The 15,930-nt window shown below is 44.5% G+C and overlaps 1 protein-coding gene across 2 annotated transcripts in view; it reads left to right on the top strand.

The window, feature by feature from the left end:
* Positions 1-15,930, top strand: part of MYO3B (myosin IIIB) — a 309,308-nt gene that overhangs the window by 76,246 nt on the left and 217,132 nt on the right. For both annotated transcript variants that reach the window (XM_081847505.1, XM_081847504.1), the window contains one exon: positions 5,108-5,253. In XM_081847505.1, coding sequence (XP_081703631.1) covers positions 5,108-5,253 — 146 coding nt within the window. The remainder of the gene's footprint in view (positions 1-5,107; positions 5,254-15,930) is intronic.

Here is a 15,930-nt window from a genome sequence, read left to right as displayed (position 1 = left end):
TCCCTCTCTCTCTAGCATCAGACAGCAAAGAGAAAAAAACAAAGGACAATAGTCCCACTTCACGGAACACAGTAATACAAACAGCCTGTCTCCGTCACCTCCCACTGTGGAGTCAAAACATATACCGTCATGTGAAAGACAAAAATCCCATGACTGCAATCATAGATCAGGAATTCTAACAATTCCAGCATCAACCAGCTCCCCCTTGCCGCCATCTCCATTTTCTTTCCCTTCTAACCTGATGAAGAATTATGGAGAACTCAAACACGTTGCACACTTTTTTGTAACATTTTGCTTGGCCGAATATAGAATTGTGAAAATACAGATTCTGGAATTTTCTTCCAGTGTGCCACAGAACCCATGTGACATTTTCACTAATGCAGGCATTTAAATGCACACTTTAGTATATCCGTTTTTGTACACATTGGATGGTATTCTACCAAGCTTTACTCTGAGTAGACCCAGTAAAATCAATGGACATGAGTATGGTAGAGTCATTAATTTCCATGGATCTACTCTAAGTAAAACTTAGTTGCACACTGCCCATCACTTGGCTGAACAACTGCGTTGCAAATTTCTGTGTGAATGTCAAAGGATGGCTGTACTGTACAGTGGTACCTCAGGTTACATACGCTTCAGGTTACAGACTCCGCTAACCCAGAAATAGTACCTCAGGTTACTTCAGGATGAGAACAGAAATCACGCGGTGCCAGTGGGAGGCCCCATTAGCTGAAGTGGTGCTTCAGGTTAAGAACAGTTTCAGGTTAAGAACGGACATCCAGAACGAATTAAGTACTTAACCTGAGGTACCACTGTATTTCAATCCACATATTTTTTTGGGAAAGTGCAAACTAGATGAGTTTGCTTTTAAATGAAAACTGGATCATTCCCCCCCCCCCCATCCTTGCATATCGTGTCCATTTCTAAAAACATAAAATCCGGCTGCTATTTCCCAGCTCTGTATTCTTCCGTAGATGAAACATACCTTGTTTAAAGCTTTTTCTTGAACTGGAAGAAGAGCTATATCAGGGGTCAGCAACCTTTTTCAGCTGTGGGCCGGTCCACTGTCCCTCACACCATGTGGTGGGCCAGACTATATTTTGAAGGGGGGGAAAATGAACAAATTCCTATGCCCCACAAATAACCCAGAGATGCATTTTAAATAAAAGCACACATTCTACTCATGTCAAAACATGCTGATTCCTGGACTGTCCGCGGACTGGATTGAGAAGGCAATTGGGCCGCATCTGGCCCCTGGGCCTTAGGTTGCCTACCCCGGAGCTATATGTTGAGTTACCGTGGAGCAGACTGACCTCTTAAGCAAGCCTCGTGTTTGTACCTGATTTTTCTGGTTAGAAAAGAGCAGCAATATATTTCCATGCCTATTATCCTTACATTTTCTCGTAGCTCCTGTGTATTTGAATACAGAGCATTTTATGTATATTCAAATAGTTGTATGACAAATGGAAAGCAAGAGAGTGATTGGATTGAGAGGCAAATGAGGCTGATTTATTTTAGCTCAGATACACCCGCCATTTAAACGCCATTCATTCCTATTGCCAGTCTGCTGACTGAAAGAGCATTGCTCCAGCTCTTAAAATATAAAATGCGATGTAAACCACTCTGTCTTACATCAGTCAATCCCCCACTACCATCATTCAACACACACACACACACACACACACACACACACACACACACTCTTGCTGTCATGATCCATGCAAGTTAGAAATCTGAAGATAGTCTCCCTAGCACAGAATCCATATAAGAAGAAGAAGAGGAGGAGTTTGGATTTGATATCCTGCTTTATCACAGCCCGAAGGAGTCTCAAAGCGGCTAACATTCTCCTTTCCTCCCCCACAACAAACACTCTGAGGTGAGTGAGGCTGAGAGACTTCAGAGAAGTGTGACTAGTCCAAGGTCACCCAGCAGCTGCATGTGGAGGAGCAGGGAAGCGAACCCAGTTCACCAGATTACAAGACTACCGCTCTTAACCACTACACCACACAGGCTCTCTATAGAACATACAAAACCGAGTTGCATGCATGTATAATATGTATAGCATCTTGCCTTGGTGCTGTAAATTAAATTAAACCGTGTCTTAACATTACAAAAATTGGACAGTGAATTTTGTTTGCTTGGCCAGCTCTTTTGCTCTCCTTGGAGCAAGGGTAACTAGATTGTGCCATATTCAGGGTTTTGAATGTGTGTACACTGATCCATTTGTCAGCATAATGCCGGCATACCTCATAAGCTGCTTAGCTAGTAACATCACCAGCTTTCCCCCCAGGAGGCTCAGACCTTTTAAACTCCAGCTTCTTCCCAGCTTGGTGGGTCAGTGGTGCTAATTGTCCAGTTCAGGTCTCCAGCTAGTCTCGCGCCACAGCTATAATCACGCCGTGTTATACATTGTATGCCTGCGGCTATGTTTTTTTGAATGCATGTGTTGTGTATTCTGAGGAGAGAGGCGGCGGCGGCGGGTGGATAGTTTTGCAGTGTAGAATCCAGTAATACTTTTTAAAGGCGTTGCTGAGCAATCCTGTATTCTCTGTGCTTCCTTTTTGTTTTTTGAATCATACAAAACATATAGACCCTCTTGAACCATGTGTCTACATTTGGCCAGTTTCTCATAGTTTTGTGTCAATTTAAATGCTAATTTTCTATGACAGTCAGTCATCAGTCTATGAAAGCCAGACATATCGCTGGAATAGGAGTAGAGTAACCTATGCGGGTGGCGCTGTAGTCTAAACCACTGAGCCTCTTGGGCTTGCCGATCAGAAGGTCGGTAGTTTGAATCCCCGTGATGGGGTGAGTTCGGGTTGCTCTGTCCCAGCTTCTGCCAAAAAGCATGCCAGTGCAAGTAGATAAATGGGTACCGCTCCGGCGGGAAGGTAAACAGCATTTCCATGCACTCTGGTTTCCGTCACGGTGTTCTGTTGCACCAGAAGCAGTTTAGTCATGCTGACCACATGACCTAGAAAGCTGTCTGTGTACAAACTCCGGCTCCATTGGCCTGAAAAGCGAGATGGGTGCCTCAACCCCATAGTCGCCTTTGACTGGACTTAACCGTCCAGGGGTACTTTACCTTTTTTTTTTTTTTTTAGAGTAACATAGTGGCTGGGGCAACCCAGTCAGATGAGTGGCATATAAATATATCATCATAATCATCACCATTATCCTTATAGCTTTCCAAATAAACATATAGAATTTTTGTGGATTTGGGTTCTCTCTCTCTCTCTCTCTCTCTCTCTCTCTAATGTGGCATTGCCACATACTGAAAGTGGTATCTAAAGTGTGGGGTGGGGGTGGATAACCTGTGCCCAAGCTGGTAGGATTCCCATGGATTCTGGGCGTGAAACCAGTTCTATCAGTGATGGGGACCCAGATGTTGTTAGAACTATGACCCCATCTTCCCTTGACTACTGGGAAAGATGGGTCTTCAGCTGACAGATGTTGGAGTTCAACATCAGCTTAGCCACATGCTCCCCATCACTAGTCATGTTGGTTTCTGCTTTTCTTTCATTTCCCTTGAAAGGACCCTGAAGCCCTATGGCACTTATGGCTTCTACCTAGCCACAATTTGCAGCCACCTCAAACTTAACTTAAAAACAGAGACATCACCTTGCTGACAAAGGTCTGTATAGTTAAAGCCATGGTTTTCCCAGTAGTGATGTATGGAGACTCTTGAGAGTCTCATGGACTGCAAGAAGATCAAACCGATCCATTCTTAAGGAAATCAAACCTGAGTGCTCTCTGGAAGGGCAGATCCTGAAGCTGAGGCTCCAATACTTTGGTCACCTCATGAGAAGACCCTGATGTTGGGAAAGATGGAGGGCACAAGGAGAAGGGGACGACAGAGGACGAGATGGTTGGACAGTGTTCTCGAAGCTATGAACATGAGTTTGACCAAACTGTGGGAGGCTGTGGAAGACAGGAATGCCTGGCATGCTCTGGTCCATGAGGTCACGAAGAGTCGGACATGACTAAACGACTAAACAAACAAAAAACAAAAACTTAACCTCTGGTGTTAATGTTTGGGGAGAAGTTCATTCTGTATGTATCTTCCCATTCCCTTAGAGATAAGACAGTTGGACCATGGTTTCATCATGGCGGCACCTTCTCCTCCAGCTTTCTCTAACCTGGTTCCCTCCAGATGTGGCAGGACTACCTCCAGTGATCAGGGATGATGGGAGCTGTAACCCAGTAACATCTGGGGGTAACAAGCTTGGGGAAGGCTGATCTATGCTATGGAATGGGTTTTCTAGCTTGGTTTCTTTGGCACTTAATTTGCTGAGCTGTCCACTGAGATCTCTTTCTCTGGTCAGTCTTTACGGGAGAGAGACTGCTGGAACATTCAGGGACAAACTATTCCACCTGCCTTGTTCCACCCCCTCTGCCTTTAAAAGGAGGAGCTGCTTTTTAAGTACTTATTCTTGCTCTCTGTTAATATTTTTGTGGGGAATAAACCGTTGCCTTTTTGTCAGGAAAATGTAAATATTAATAATTTGAAATGCTGAGATTTGATCCACATGTAAGCTGCATTGGGATTCCATGATGGTGGGATGTAAATGTGGAAGAATAAATGAGCAAAATGCAATAATTCCTGCAGGAAGACCACATTTCCCCTTTAGATGCCCATGCTTTCTTTCTCGCTCTGCAAACGTATGCACTAAAGAGGATAAAAAGCAACATTGTTTTCAAAAGGAAACGTTGCCAGAGGATTTCAAAGACTGTAATTATTTTGGAATAATTAGCATCCGATGGCAAGAATTAATTTTTTTGTGCATTCTGTGGCCACCGTTAAAAATTAAGAACACTTGCACCCTGAATTTATGCAGAAAATTTGAATGGGTGTGTCTGTCAATGGTAGACTTGAATCGGAATTGGTAACTAAGGTTACATTCACACCGAATACTTAAAGTAGAATCCGCCCTGTCCCCCCAAAAAGAATTCTGGAAACTGTAGTTTAGTGCTCATAAATCTACAGATCCCAGGATTCTTTGCGGGGAAACAATGTGTTTTAAATGTGTGGTGTGGATGTAGCCTAAATATGTATGCCCTGCTTGGACAATAGGGCAATTGTTAACTCTTCCTTTGTATTTGCTAGGTCATTGCTTGTGAACAGCAGTATGACTACTCCTATGATGCTCGCTGCGACGTTTGGTCTCTTGGGATCACAGCCATTGAACTGGGTGACGGGGACCCGCCTTTATTCGACATGCATCCTGTGAAAACACTTTTCAAGATCCCAAGGTATGGCACTAGGTGGCTCTCTTAGCTTGCTAGATTGCCATTCCTCACACAGACAGCACCATTTCAACAGGGAAATGCAACTGTGAAATTTGGTACATCATTGCATCATAAGTTAACCCTGATTAAGAAATGCTACTATTAAGACCTTTAAAGCCCTAAATGGCCTCGGCCCAGTATACCTGAAGGAGCGTCTCCACCCCCATCGTTCTGCCCAGACACTGAGGTCCAGCTCCAAGGGCCTTCTGACGGTTCCCTCACTGCGAGAAGTGAGGTTACAGGGAACCAGGCAGAGGGCCTTCTCGGTAGTGTTGCCCGCCCTGTGGAACCCTCCCATCCGATATCAAGCAAATAAACAACTATCTGACTTTGAGAAGACATCTCAAGGCAGCCCTGTTTAGGGAAGCTTTTAAGGTTTGATGAATTATTGTATTTTAATATTTTGCTGGAAGCCGCCCAGAGTAGCTGGGGAAACCCATCCAGATGGGTGGGGTATAAATAATAAATTGTTGTTGTTGTTAGATTCTTGCTTGCCCTGATCTACATGCAAGTAGTGCATTCTCCCAGAATAAGAACATATAATATTTCCATAGGGTTGTTTTTTTTAAATAAAGCTTTCTCTCTATTTCTCTATGTAATAAAAATGTAAGGTTGTCATCACACCACTGAAGGATTTGTAGTGCCAGATCACAATCCTGGATTTGCAGGGCAGGGGAGCAAAAGTGAAGGCAGGGTATACAACAGCAGTGGCCTGTAATATGGGAGCAAGAAGGGAGGGACACTGAGCGGGGGAAACAAAACAAATTCCTTCCAGTAGCACCTTAAAGACCAACTAAGTCAGTTCTTGGTATGAGCTTTCGTGTGCATGCACACTTCTTCAGATACACAGCGGGGGAAAGCGGTGATTTCAAAAAACAGCAGGTTTCAATAAGGCAGGGATGGAGGAAACTGAAAGGGAAATTGTGTTTTGGGCAGATGTTTGAGTACAGGGAGTTGGGAGTAGCTGTGTTTCAGTGTCTCTCCCTTCTTACTGCACTTAAACTTTTCCTCCTTCCATTTCTCAGCAGGCTCTTGTGAGAAAGGTAAAGAACACGGAGTCCTCAAATATTCCATGGTATCTTCCTACAATCATGCATTTCACTCCTGGTACCAAGTGTTGTTTTCAATATGACATTCCAGATTCAGTGTGGCAATTTAGAATAGATACTTGATTAACAAGTAAGGTAAAGGTAAAGGGACCCCTGACCATTAGGTCCAGTCGAGGACGACTCTGGGGTTGCGGCACTCATCTCACTTTACTGGCTGAGGGAGCTGGCATACAGCTTCTGGGTCATGTGGCCAGCATGACTAAGCCGCTTCTGGCGAACCAGAGCAGCACACGGAAACACTGTTTACCTTCCCGCTGGAGCAGTACCTATTTATCTACTTGCACTTTGACGTGCTTTCGAACTACTAGGTTGGCAGGAGCTGGGACTGAGCAACAGGAGCTCACCCTGTCATGGGGATTCGAACTGCCGACCTTCTGATCGGCAAGTCCTAGGCTCTGTGGTTTAACCCACAGTGCCCCCCAGATATGTACAGCATTGATGGGCTGAGCTGAACCTTCTCTGACTGAACAGGGTATCTGACAGGCTGGCTCTTAGCATCCCATTCATCCTAAAGAGACAGTAGCGTATATTATCCTGGAGTGTTTGCGCTGCAGGGAGAGGAGGCATAGAAATGGCTTTAGAAACAGGAATGGGACTATGAAGCTTAGTAGTTGCAAGAGGAAGCCCTAGGAGGTCAATGTGGGGGGGAATGGCAGTGGCATTGGTGAACAGAGTGAACAGGCACACAGCCCCTAGTAACGAATACATAGCATGCCATAGAATGTTTAAGATGAGCTCATAGTGGATATACCATTTGTTTCCAAAGAAGTAAAGGCCGCTACCGAAAATATACAGCACATTACAAGGTTATTTTGATGGGGGAAAGGTCTTGTGTTATTGTGCAGCAAAGGCAATTTTGAAACTGTTATGTGTGTCAGATCAGTTGCACCCTTCTCTTACTGCTTATTTGCACATGAAAAATATGAAACGCTTTCTTGCCATTCCTGAATATAAACGAGCATTTGAGTTCACATGTTGTTAGGTGGCTGTCTTGTTTCCACCTGGCCGAGGGACCCAGGATTATGAAGACCATTAAGGAATATGAATGAAAGAGGGACAGTTGTAACAAAAGCAGGATGGCATCTCTTAAGCATTTTCCCCAGGTTGATTGCCAGCTGGTATATGCCGGTTTCTTCCATATTCCATTGTGCAAAGGGAAGGATAGTTACTTGCTACTAGCAATTTGAAAGCTTAGGCAATGAAAATATTTGACCTTTTATTATCTGTACAATCGCACAATTACCATGGGGTGTAAAAAAAAAAAAGAATTCTCCTGATTGCTATTTGCATTTCTGATTAGGTCTATTTATATGCAGATGAGGCTCTCCAACATCCTGCATCGTATTATCTCTGTTGCACAACCCAGACTGCCGTCCCCCCTTCAAAAATTATTCAAACTTAAGCAGCAATTCATCTCTCTCTCTTTTCTCCCCCTCTCTCTTTTGCCCTTTGCACATGTGTAAAACAGGCTGTAGCAATTAAAGCAGTGAGGGAAGCTTCAAGTTTCTAAACTAATACCCATAAATTTTTATCAGATAGAGGCTGTAAACAGCTTTAAAGAACAACAGTCATGATGAAGTACTGTAAAATATCAGCAGGTGATAGGAAGAAATATAGAAGAGGACATGGGAATGGTTGTCTTTCAGTCTATGATTTATCTCTTTCTTCCCCCAAAACTGCATATAAATCTGCATGACGGAATAATATATTCTGGTATTATTTCCATAGGACAAAATACTGAATTTATTAAGTAAGCTCCTAACCATCCTATTTTTTTATTCTTCACCAAATCTTTGTAATGTCTGAAGCTCAATCCTAGCTAGGAATAAATACTGCTTATAGGATGTTAAGTGATGATAGGGATGCGGGTGGTGCTGTGGTATAAACCACTGAGCCTCTTGGACTTGCCGATCAGAAGGTCGGTGGTTCGAATCCCCGCGACGGGGTGAGCTCCCGTTGCTCTGTCCCAGCTCCTGCCAACCTAGCAGTTCGAAAGCATGCCAGTGCAAGTAGATAAATAGGTACCGCTGCAGCGGGAAGGTAAACAGCATTTCCGTGCACTCTGGTTTCCATCACGGTGTCCTGTTGCACCAGAAGTGGTTTAGTCATGCTGGCCACATGACTTGGAAAGCTGTTTGTGGACAAACGCTGGCTCCCTTGGCCTGAAAGTGAGATGAGCACCGCAACCCCATAGTTGCCTTTGACTGGACTTAACTGTCCAGGGGTCCTTTACCTTTACCTTTACCTTAAGTGATGAAGGGCCATTTAGAAATGGAATAAATAACCATCAGTAGCATCATAATAAAGAGCATCCATGAAAAGACATGATAACTCCAGGACGTGGCTCAGGCATGTTGACTAGGCATTAATTGTCAAAGGACCACATTTCCACAATGTTCTTTGGAGAGACTTATGGCTAAAATTAAAAACGCTAAATACAAACATTATGTTTTCCCCTGGGTTCTCCAAAGATCGCTGGCTTCAAGGTAGGCTCCTCTAGTAGCCAGAGGCATCGCAGTTTCCAGAACAGATGCCTCTACCCTGAGAAAAATAACTGTGTCTCACTTGTCTAGCCAGATATCCCCCAGTCTCTGCATAGTATTACCAGGCTGGTTCTGTAAGAAGGGCAGGCAAAGAGTTGGGGAGTGAAGCAACATCATCAGTGACTTCACCTGCTGCCCCCAGTGGATTATTAGGAAATTGCAGGTGAAGGTATTGGCAGTTGCCTAGCAACCTTCAGATGCCATATTTTCATCCACCAGTACAATAGTCTATATATGTCTCCAAGGAAAACACTCAGAGCATATTCTTCCTTTGTAGCTCCTTGCCCACTATATTAGGGAAGAGGGAAAGGGTGTTACGATGAGAAAATGTTAATGTAGCCCCCGCTTCCTCACAATATCCTGACTCTGACTTCAGGAACGTTAAGTTGCTCAGAGAATATCTACTGCCCTCAAAAGGATACAACTGGGATATTGAACCGGGGCAGCTTCTGGAAGCTTCCATGCAGCTGGATATCTTGGGGGACTTCAGGAGGGAAGGAATTTGGTCTCTCTCTGCTGACTAGTCTTTCTGTCCAGATTTCACTGATAGCTCCCACTTGGAACATGTTGGGCCTCCATTCTCCTTTATTCTTCTTTGGCGATCTCTCGTAGCCAAGTAAGATTCCAAGCCAGCTGTTGGCGCCACGTCTCCAGATCTTTGGACTTGTTGTAGCATCTGAACACCTTCACACTTTTAAACAAAACACCTTCACACTATTTAAACAGAAGTCTTCTGGGTTACTTATTTCCAGCACATCAATTTATTTCAAAAACAAATGCCTTGGGGATGGTTTTTTTCTTTGTTTGAAAATACTCACAACATATCCCAACGGTCTTCTTCTTCTTTGGCGGTCACTCGTAGCCGAGTAAGATTGTCTTCCATGAGCACGGTTTTAACAGTAAGTGACTGTGGAGGCCAATTCCGGATCCACACGTCCTTCCACAGTGGAGACATAGGTTTCCGGGCAGGGGTTGATCATGGTGAGGGTTTGCCAAACGTGCCTTCCTGTTAGCTTGTTTCTCCCTTTCGTCCTGAGTTCGAGTGTCTCCAAGCCCATGACACCTTTGGTAAAGGCTGTTCTCCATTATAGCCTGGCTACCAGAGGGGCCATTATTATTATTATTATTATTATTATTATTATTATTATTATTATTATATAGCATGAGCATAAACATTTCTTTGTGATTTCTGTCCAGGCCTTTTGCTCACAAATTTCTTTGACTGGAGGTAGATCTAGGGTTCAGCTTTGTGTCCCCCTCGATATTACTTCTCCTGTTCCCTTAGAATAGTTCCTTCCTCCCCCCAACAAAACGCCACCACCTCTTGATTTCTTAAAAGTGCTAATTGTTTTGCTAAAATATATTTACATAGAAATGAGGCTAGAGAAATGAGGCTAGTTCTGAAATCTGCAGCTGAAGAGGCTGCATTAATGACAGTAACATAGTATAGAGTTGGGCATCATTTTGTCTGGAAATAGAGGGAGGCAGCTGAGTTCAGAATCAGGACAGGCAACAATATGAAGTATTGATTTGCTGTACCTGACTCATTTTTGCGAAGCATTCTCTTTTCCTATTATTTTGACTTCATTAATTCTGTACGGTCGTTTTAGCTGACTGGACTGATCTGCCTTCTAATTGAGGGGCTGTAAATGCCAATCACAAGCCAAGGGACTGAGCACCATGGTTTTCAGCAACCTAAAAATTATTTCACCTCTACTGCCTTACGGTAGTAGCTGTTCCTGATTTATATTTTGCACACTTCTAGCCATTTCTGGAGGAAATGCCAGGTGAAAATAGGGGCAGTCCTGGGCATGAGTACTTACTTTAAGGCTGTTCAGGATGAAATCTGGTGTGGCCCAGGGGTAAAGCTTGGGGGATTTATAGGGAATCAGGGTGGGGGAATGCGTGAGTCCAAGGTTTGTATAAGCTTATTCCCATCATGATAAACCACAGGCTTGAGCGTAGGCCTGGATCAATTTTAGTGGGCACAGCACTCTGCATACTTTGGAGCTACGCAGAGTTCTTTGTGACATGACACAGATCTAATGAACAGTTCTGTGTAAATGGAAACAGCATAAACTGCTGCACGACTAATCGTATCAGCAGTATGCTTACATATGGCAGGGAGAAATTCCTTATATTCCTAAATAAGAAAATTGCGATGAGCTCAGTAGGAGATGGGGAAAGCCTTATCAGTAGACAGAGTATTGGTTTCATACTACAGATGAAACCTGCCCAAGGCTTTGTTTGGGTGAAACACACTGTCAGGCATGGTGCTCCCATTCCAATAATCGCCATAATATGTAGAAAATAATAAGGAACTAGAACTGTGCATCCCACAGTAAGCTTTAAAAGGTAAAGGGACCCCTTAAAAGCTAAAGGGACCGTTAGGTCCAGTCGTGACCGAGTCTGGGGTTGTGGCGCGCATCTCGCTTTATTGGCTGAGGGAGCCAGTGTACAGCCTCCGGGTCATGTGGCCAGCATGACTAAGCCACTTCTGGCAAACCAGAGCAGCGCACGGAAACGCTGTTTACCTTCCCGCCGGAGTAGTACCTATTTATCTACTTGCACTTAGATGTGCTTTCGAACTGCTAGGTTGGCAGGAGCTGGGACCGAGCAACGGGAGCTCACCCAGTCGTGGGGATTCGAACCGCCGACCTTCTGATCGGCAAGTCCTAGGCTCTGTGGTTTAACCCACAGCGCCACCCACGTCCCTTACAGCAAGCTTTGGGTCATCGCAAATGTTATATTCACACCTTCTAATATTTGTCCTCCAGAAGATGGCATTGAATCCCATTCAGCCAAAAGAGACGGAAATTGTTCTGCCCCGCTGCATTTGCGCATAATGCAACAGATGTAAAAATCACACCAGATGAACAAAAAAAATTTACATAATTACCCAAACCAGCCATCCGTGGGCTCCAGCTTTAGTTACCTTACACATGTGTGGTGTCAACAGCACGCACACAAACCCAAATGTTTCTTTAAAATCTGGACAGCTGAAGGGTTGGGCTTTTCCTGTTAAGATGGAGGTTTTTGCTCGTGTTTGTAGAGGGAAGGTGAGGGGCAGATGGGGTTCGTCCACCTGGGAGGGTAGCTTATCTAGGAGAAGAAAAACTCTGATCCTAAACTTTGGCTGCCTCTTCGGGAGAAGAAAAGGCTATGGAGTAAACCCTGCACAAATCTAGAGCAGAATCCCTAAGACGGTTGAATGGTGATTTGTATGCCTCCATGTTTTGCTTTCCTTTTCTTTGGATCACATCAGCAAGGCCAAGATGGGGGTCTTGTTATCCGGACAGTCCAAGACTTTCATACACATTGCCCAGGATTGCACCTTGGGGAGGTAACTTTGATGCGGTTAACACAGCGGTTTGACTTCATCCCCCCCCCCCCGGAAGTGCACTCATTTGTCTCTTGAGACAGACAGATGCCAGCTATTCAGAACATCATTGGCTGCCCCATGTAAATTGAGGTCCAGCTCAGAGGGCCTTCTGGTGGTTCCCTCCCTGTGAGAAGTGAGGTTACGGGGAACCAGGCAGAGGGCTTTCTGGGTAGTGGCGCCCGCCCATCAGATGTCAAGGAAATAAACAACAATCTGACTTTTAGAAAACATCTGAAAGCAGCCCTGTTTAGGGAAGTTTTTAATGTTTGATCTTTTACTGTGTTTTTAATGTTATGTTGGGAGCTGCCCAGAGTGGCTGGGGAAACCCAGCCAGATGAGCGGGATATAAACAAACAAACAAACAAACAAACAAACAAACAAACAAACAAATAAAATGGCAGTTGGAGGGAAAGCTGTGGCTGTTCTGTTGCCTGTGCTCCTTTCAGCAACTATGTTGCAGATCCCCACATCCATGCCTAGGTCAACCTGATGACCTCCAGATGTTGTGGACTGCAACTTCCACCAACCCCAGTCAGCCAGCATGCACCAACATCTGGAGAGCTCCAGGTTGGCTCCAGGTTGGTTCTAATAAATCAAAGATGGCAGTAACACCAAACAGAAGGCAGAGGTCTTAAGCTCAGCACCAGTTTTGTAGCATCAGTTTCAAGCAGAGTGCAAGGTCTTGATGGTTTTTATGGCAACTATGCATCTTTGTGGCTGTATCGATTTTAAAATGTGATTTGGTGCTCTGAGCAACTAATCCTTTCTTCTGACCAAAGACCAGTTCACTTTTTCCTTCCACTCATTGTCAGAAACAGTTAAGTTTTATTCATAACACCAGTACATCTAATTATGAAACTGTTGTACATTAGACACTCTATGCCTTTTCTACTGCAACATAGTGTTGTTTTTATTCATTCCATCATTTTTGTATACCTCAGTCATTAACCCTTCCCCTAAAAATTTCACAAGCATATCCCAGCTGAAAAATATATTTATCTCCCTGATGTAATGCTTTGCACAAGATAAACACTGAAGAATTTATTAACCCTGTTTTTCTTTTAAATGGTCAGTTCAGCATTGCATAATCATTTGCTTATATATGCAAGCATACACTGAGAGGTGTTTATATGTGCAGGCATACACACAGCAGATGGATGAGGTTAAAAATATCAAATACCCAATTGTCAACTTTGCTAGATCTGACCACCTTCATAATTTAGACCCTTCTATTGAAGGTTTGAAAATATTCTAGACAGATGACATGTTAACAGAATCATTTCATGGTTGAGTGTCTTCCCAGTATGATTTATATTTACCTTTAGGCAATGGAGGTCCCTGTTTGGGAGATTTATGAGCTAGGCCCCAAAATCTATTTTGATGACATGGAATGTGTGTGTTTATTGGGGGAGGGAGGGAGAGGGAAATCAAACTTTAGCATTTGCTTTAAATACTAGGTTTCCTTCTCACGATCAGTTACGCAAGCCAGCCTTGTTCATGTAACTTCTGCCCTTCTTTTTGTTGAATATAATTAAAAGGATTGTGCCCTGGTTGTTGTGTACGGACTTGACAGAACAACAAGCATTGTAGATCTCAGATCAACTTTGTATGGAGACCAAACAAAAGTGAATTAGTGCATGAACAACGCAGACAGTTCCTTTTTTGTGTGCAGCAGAGCCCAGAGCATTGCCTGCTTTCTGGGTTTGCTGCTAAATAAGCTTTAAGTGCACTGGGGAAGTCAACTGGTTAATCTTGTCAACAAATCGCCCATACTTGGAGAGTGCTATGGGTTTAGCAACGGTGAGGTTGGTTCTCTTGGGTCACGTGACTTCCAGCTTCATGACAATTCTAGTTTATGCTGTCTGTGTTCTGCCTTGAACTCTCTGGACTTCTTTTCTCTGGTTAGCAAGCCCAGTGGCATGGAAAATAAGGGAGGGGTGCATCTGCAGAACACCCAGTTCAAGCCCCATGGGGGAAAACAGCGTCCCTACAGTGCATTCCAACCCTGAGTGAATTCAGTGTGTGTGGAGTTTGAGAGTGGCAGGGCTCACCTCCTGATACTTGCCTCTGACAATCTTAACTAGGTAGATGGATCTATTTGCAATAATGAATTTTGCAATGTGTTTCGAGATACAGTGGTACCTCGGGTTAAGAACTTAATTCGTTCTGGAGGTCTGATCTTAACCTGAAACTGTTCTTAACCTGAGGTACCACTTTAGCTAATGTGGCCTCCCACCACCACCGCCGCATGATTTCTGTTCTCATCCTGAAGCAAAGTTCTTAACCCGAGGTACTAGCGGAGTCTGTAACCTGAAGCGTCTAACCCAAGGTACCACTGTAAAGGTTTGGCATGGGGGAGAGAGATTGGAGGCAGAATCTGAGATCTTCCCTAGCCTTAAAACCCCAGCAGAAGAATTCTTGTGCCCATCATGCTAGCCACGTATTAATGATAAGCATGAGGAGAAATCTGAATTCATATTTCCAAATTGGGCTATGCACATTTCAGCTGTCTGGGCTGGGGCTGGGGCCGAAAGGCTGATCTGGGCGGTTACTGGGGTCAGCAGTAGGCCCAGTCCACACACCAGCCCCTCCTCTCCCCGCCTGGAAGCCAGCAGGTGGTGGCCAAGTCCCCTTTGTGGCAGGGGGCTCGTGGGATGCCGGGTGCAAGCCAAGGCCGCCTGAGGGGAGAAGAGAAGGAAGGGCACCCCATGAGAGAGGGAGGCATGTGGGTGATTAGGCACCTTAGCTGTACAGAGGTGCCCCGCAAGACGAACGCCTCGCAAGACGGAAAACCCGCTAGACGAAAGGGTTTTCCGTTTTGGAGGCGCTTCGCAAAACGAATTTCCCTATGGGGTTGCTTCGCAAGACGAAAATGTCTTGCTAGTTCCCGCGGGTTTTTTTCGCTTTTTTCGCCCTTTTCCTAAGCCGCTAAGCCGCTTATCAGCTGATCCGCTGATAAGCCGCTTCTCAGCTGATCCGCTAAAAGCCGCTAGACCGCTAATAGCGCTAATCTGCTAAGCTGTCAATGGGCTTGCTTCGCAAGACAAAAAAACCGCTAGACGAAGAGAATCGCGGAACAGATTCTTTTCGTCTTGCGAGGCACCACTGTACTCTCACACAGTGGTGGCAAAGAAGGAGGCTGGGGTGGCTTGGTGTGGAATATTTTTTGGGGTGCCAATGGGGTCTGGGCCCCTTAGAGTTGGTCCTGTGATGCCTAGAATAAACACTTTTCACAATTTTGTTGCACCCAGCAATGTTTATTTATTTATTTACGAGCTCAAAACGTATTTTTGTATCCAATGTTTGCTTCTAAACATACTTTTTTAGCAAATATATTCTTTTCTGCTGAATTGTGTAAAGCAAAGCCAAAAAGTGACTCGACGATGATGTAAGTAAAAAGGTAAAGGTAAAGGACCCCTGACAGTTAAATCCAGTCGAGACAACTCTGGGGTTGCTGCACTCATCTCGCTTTACTGGCCGAGGGAGCTGATGTTTGTCTGCAGAAAGTTTTTCTGGGTCATGTGGCCAGCATGACTAAGCCGCTTCTGGTGAACCAGAGACACTGTTTACCTTCCCGCCGGAGCAGTACCTATTTATCTACTTGCAC

The sequence above is a fragment of the Podarcis erhardii genome (assembly GCF_964252035.2).
Source record: "Podarcis erhardii genome assembly, chromosome: 1".
Lineage (NCBI taxonomy): Eukaryota > Metazoa > Chordata > Lepidosauria > Squamata > Lacertidae > Podarcis > Podarcis erhardii.
This window is presented reverse-complemented; position numbering and strand designations above follow the sequence as displayed.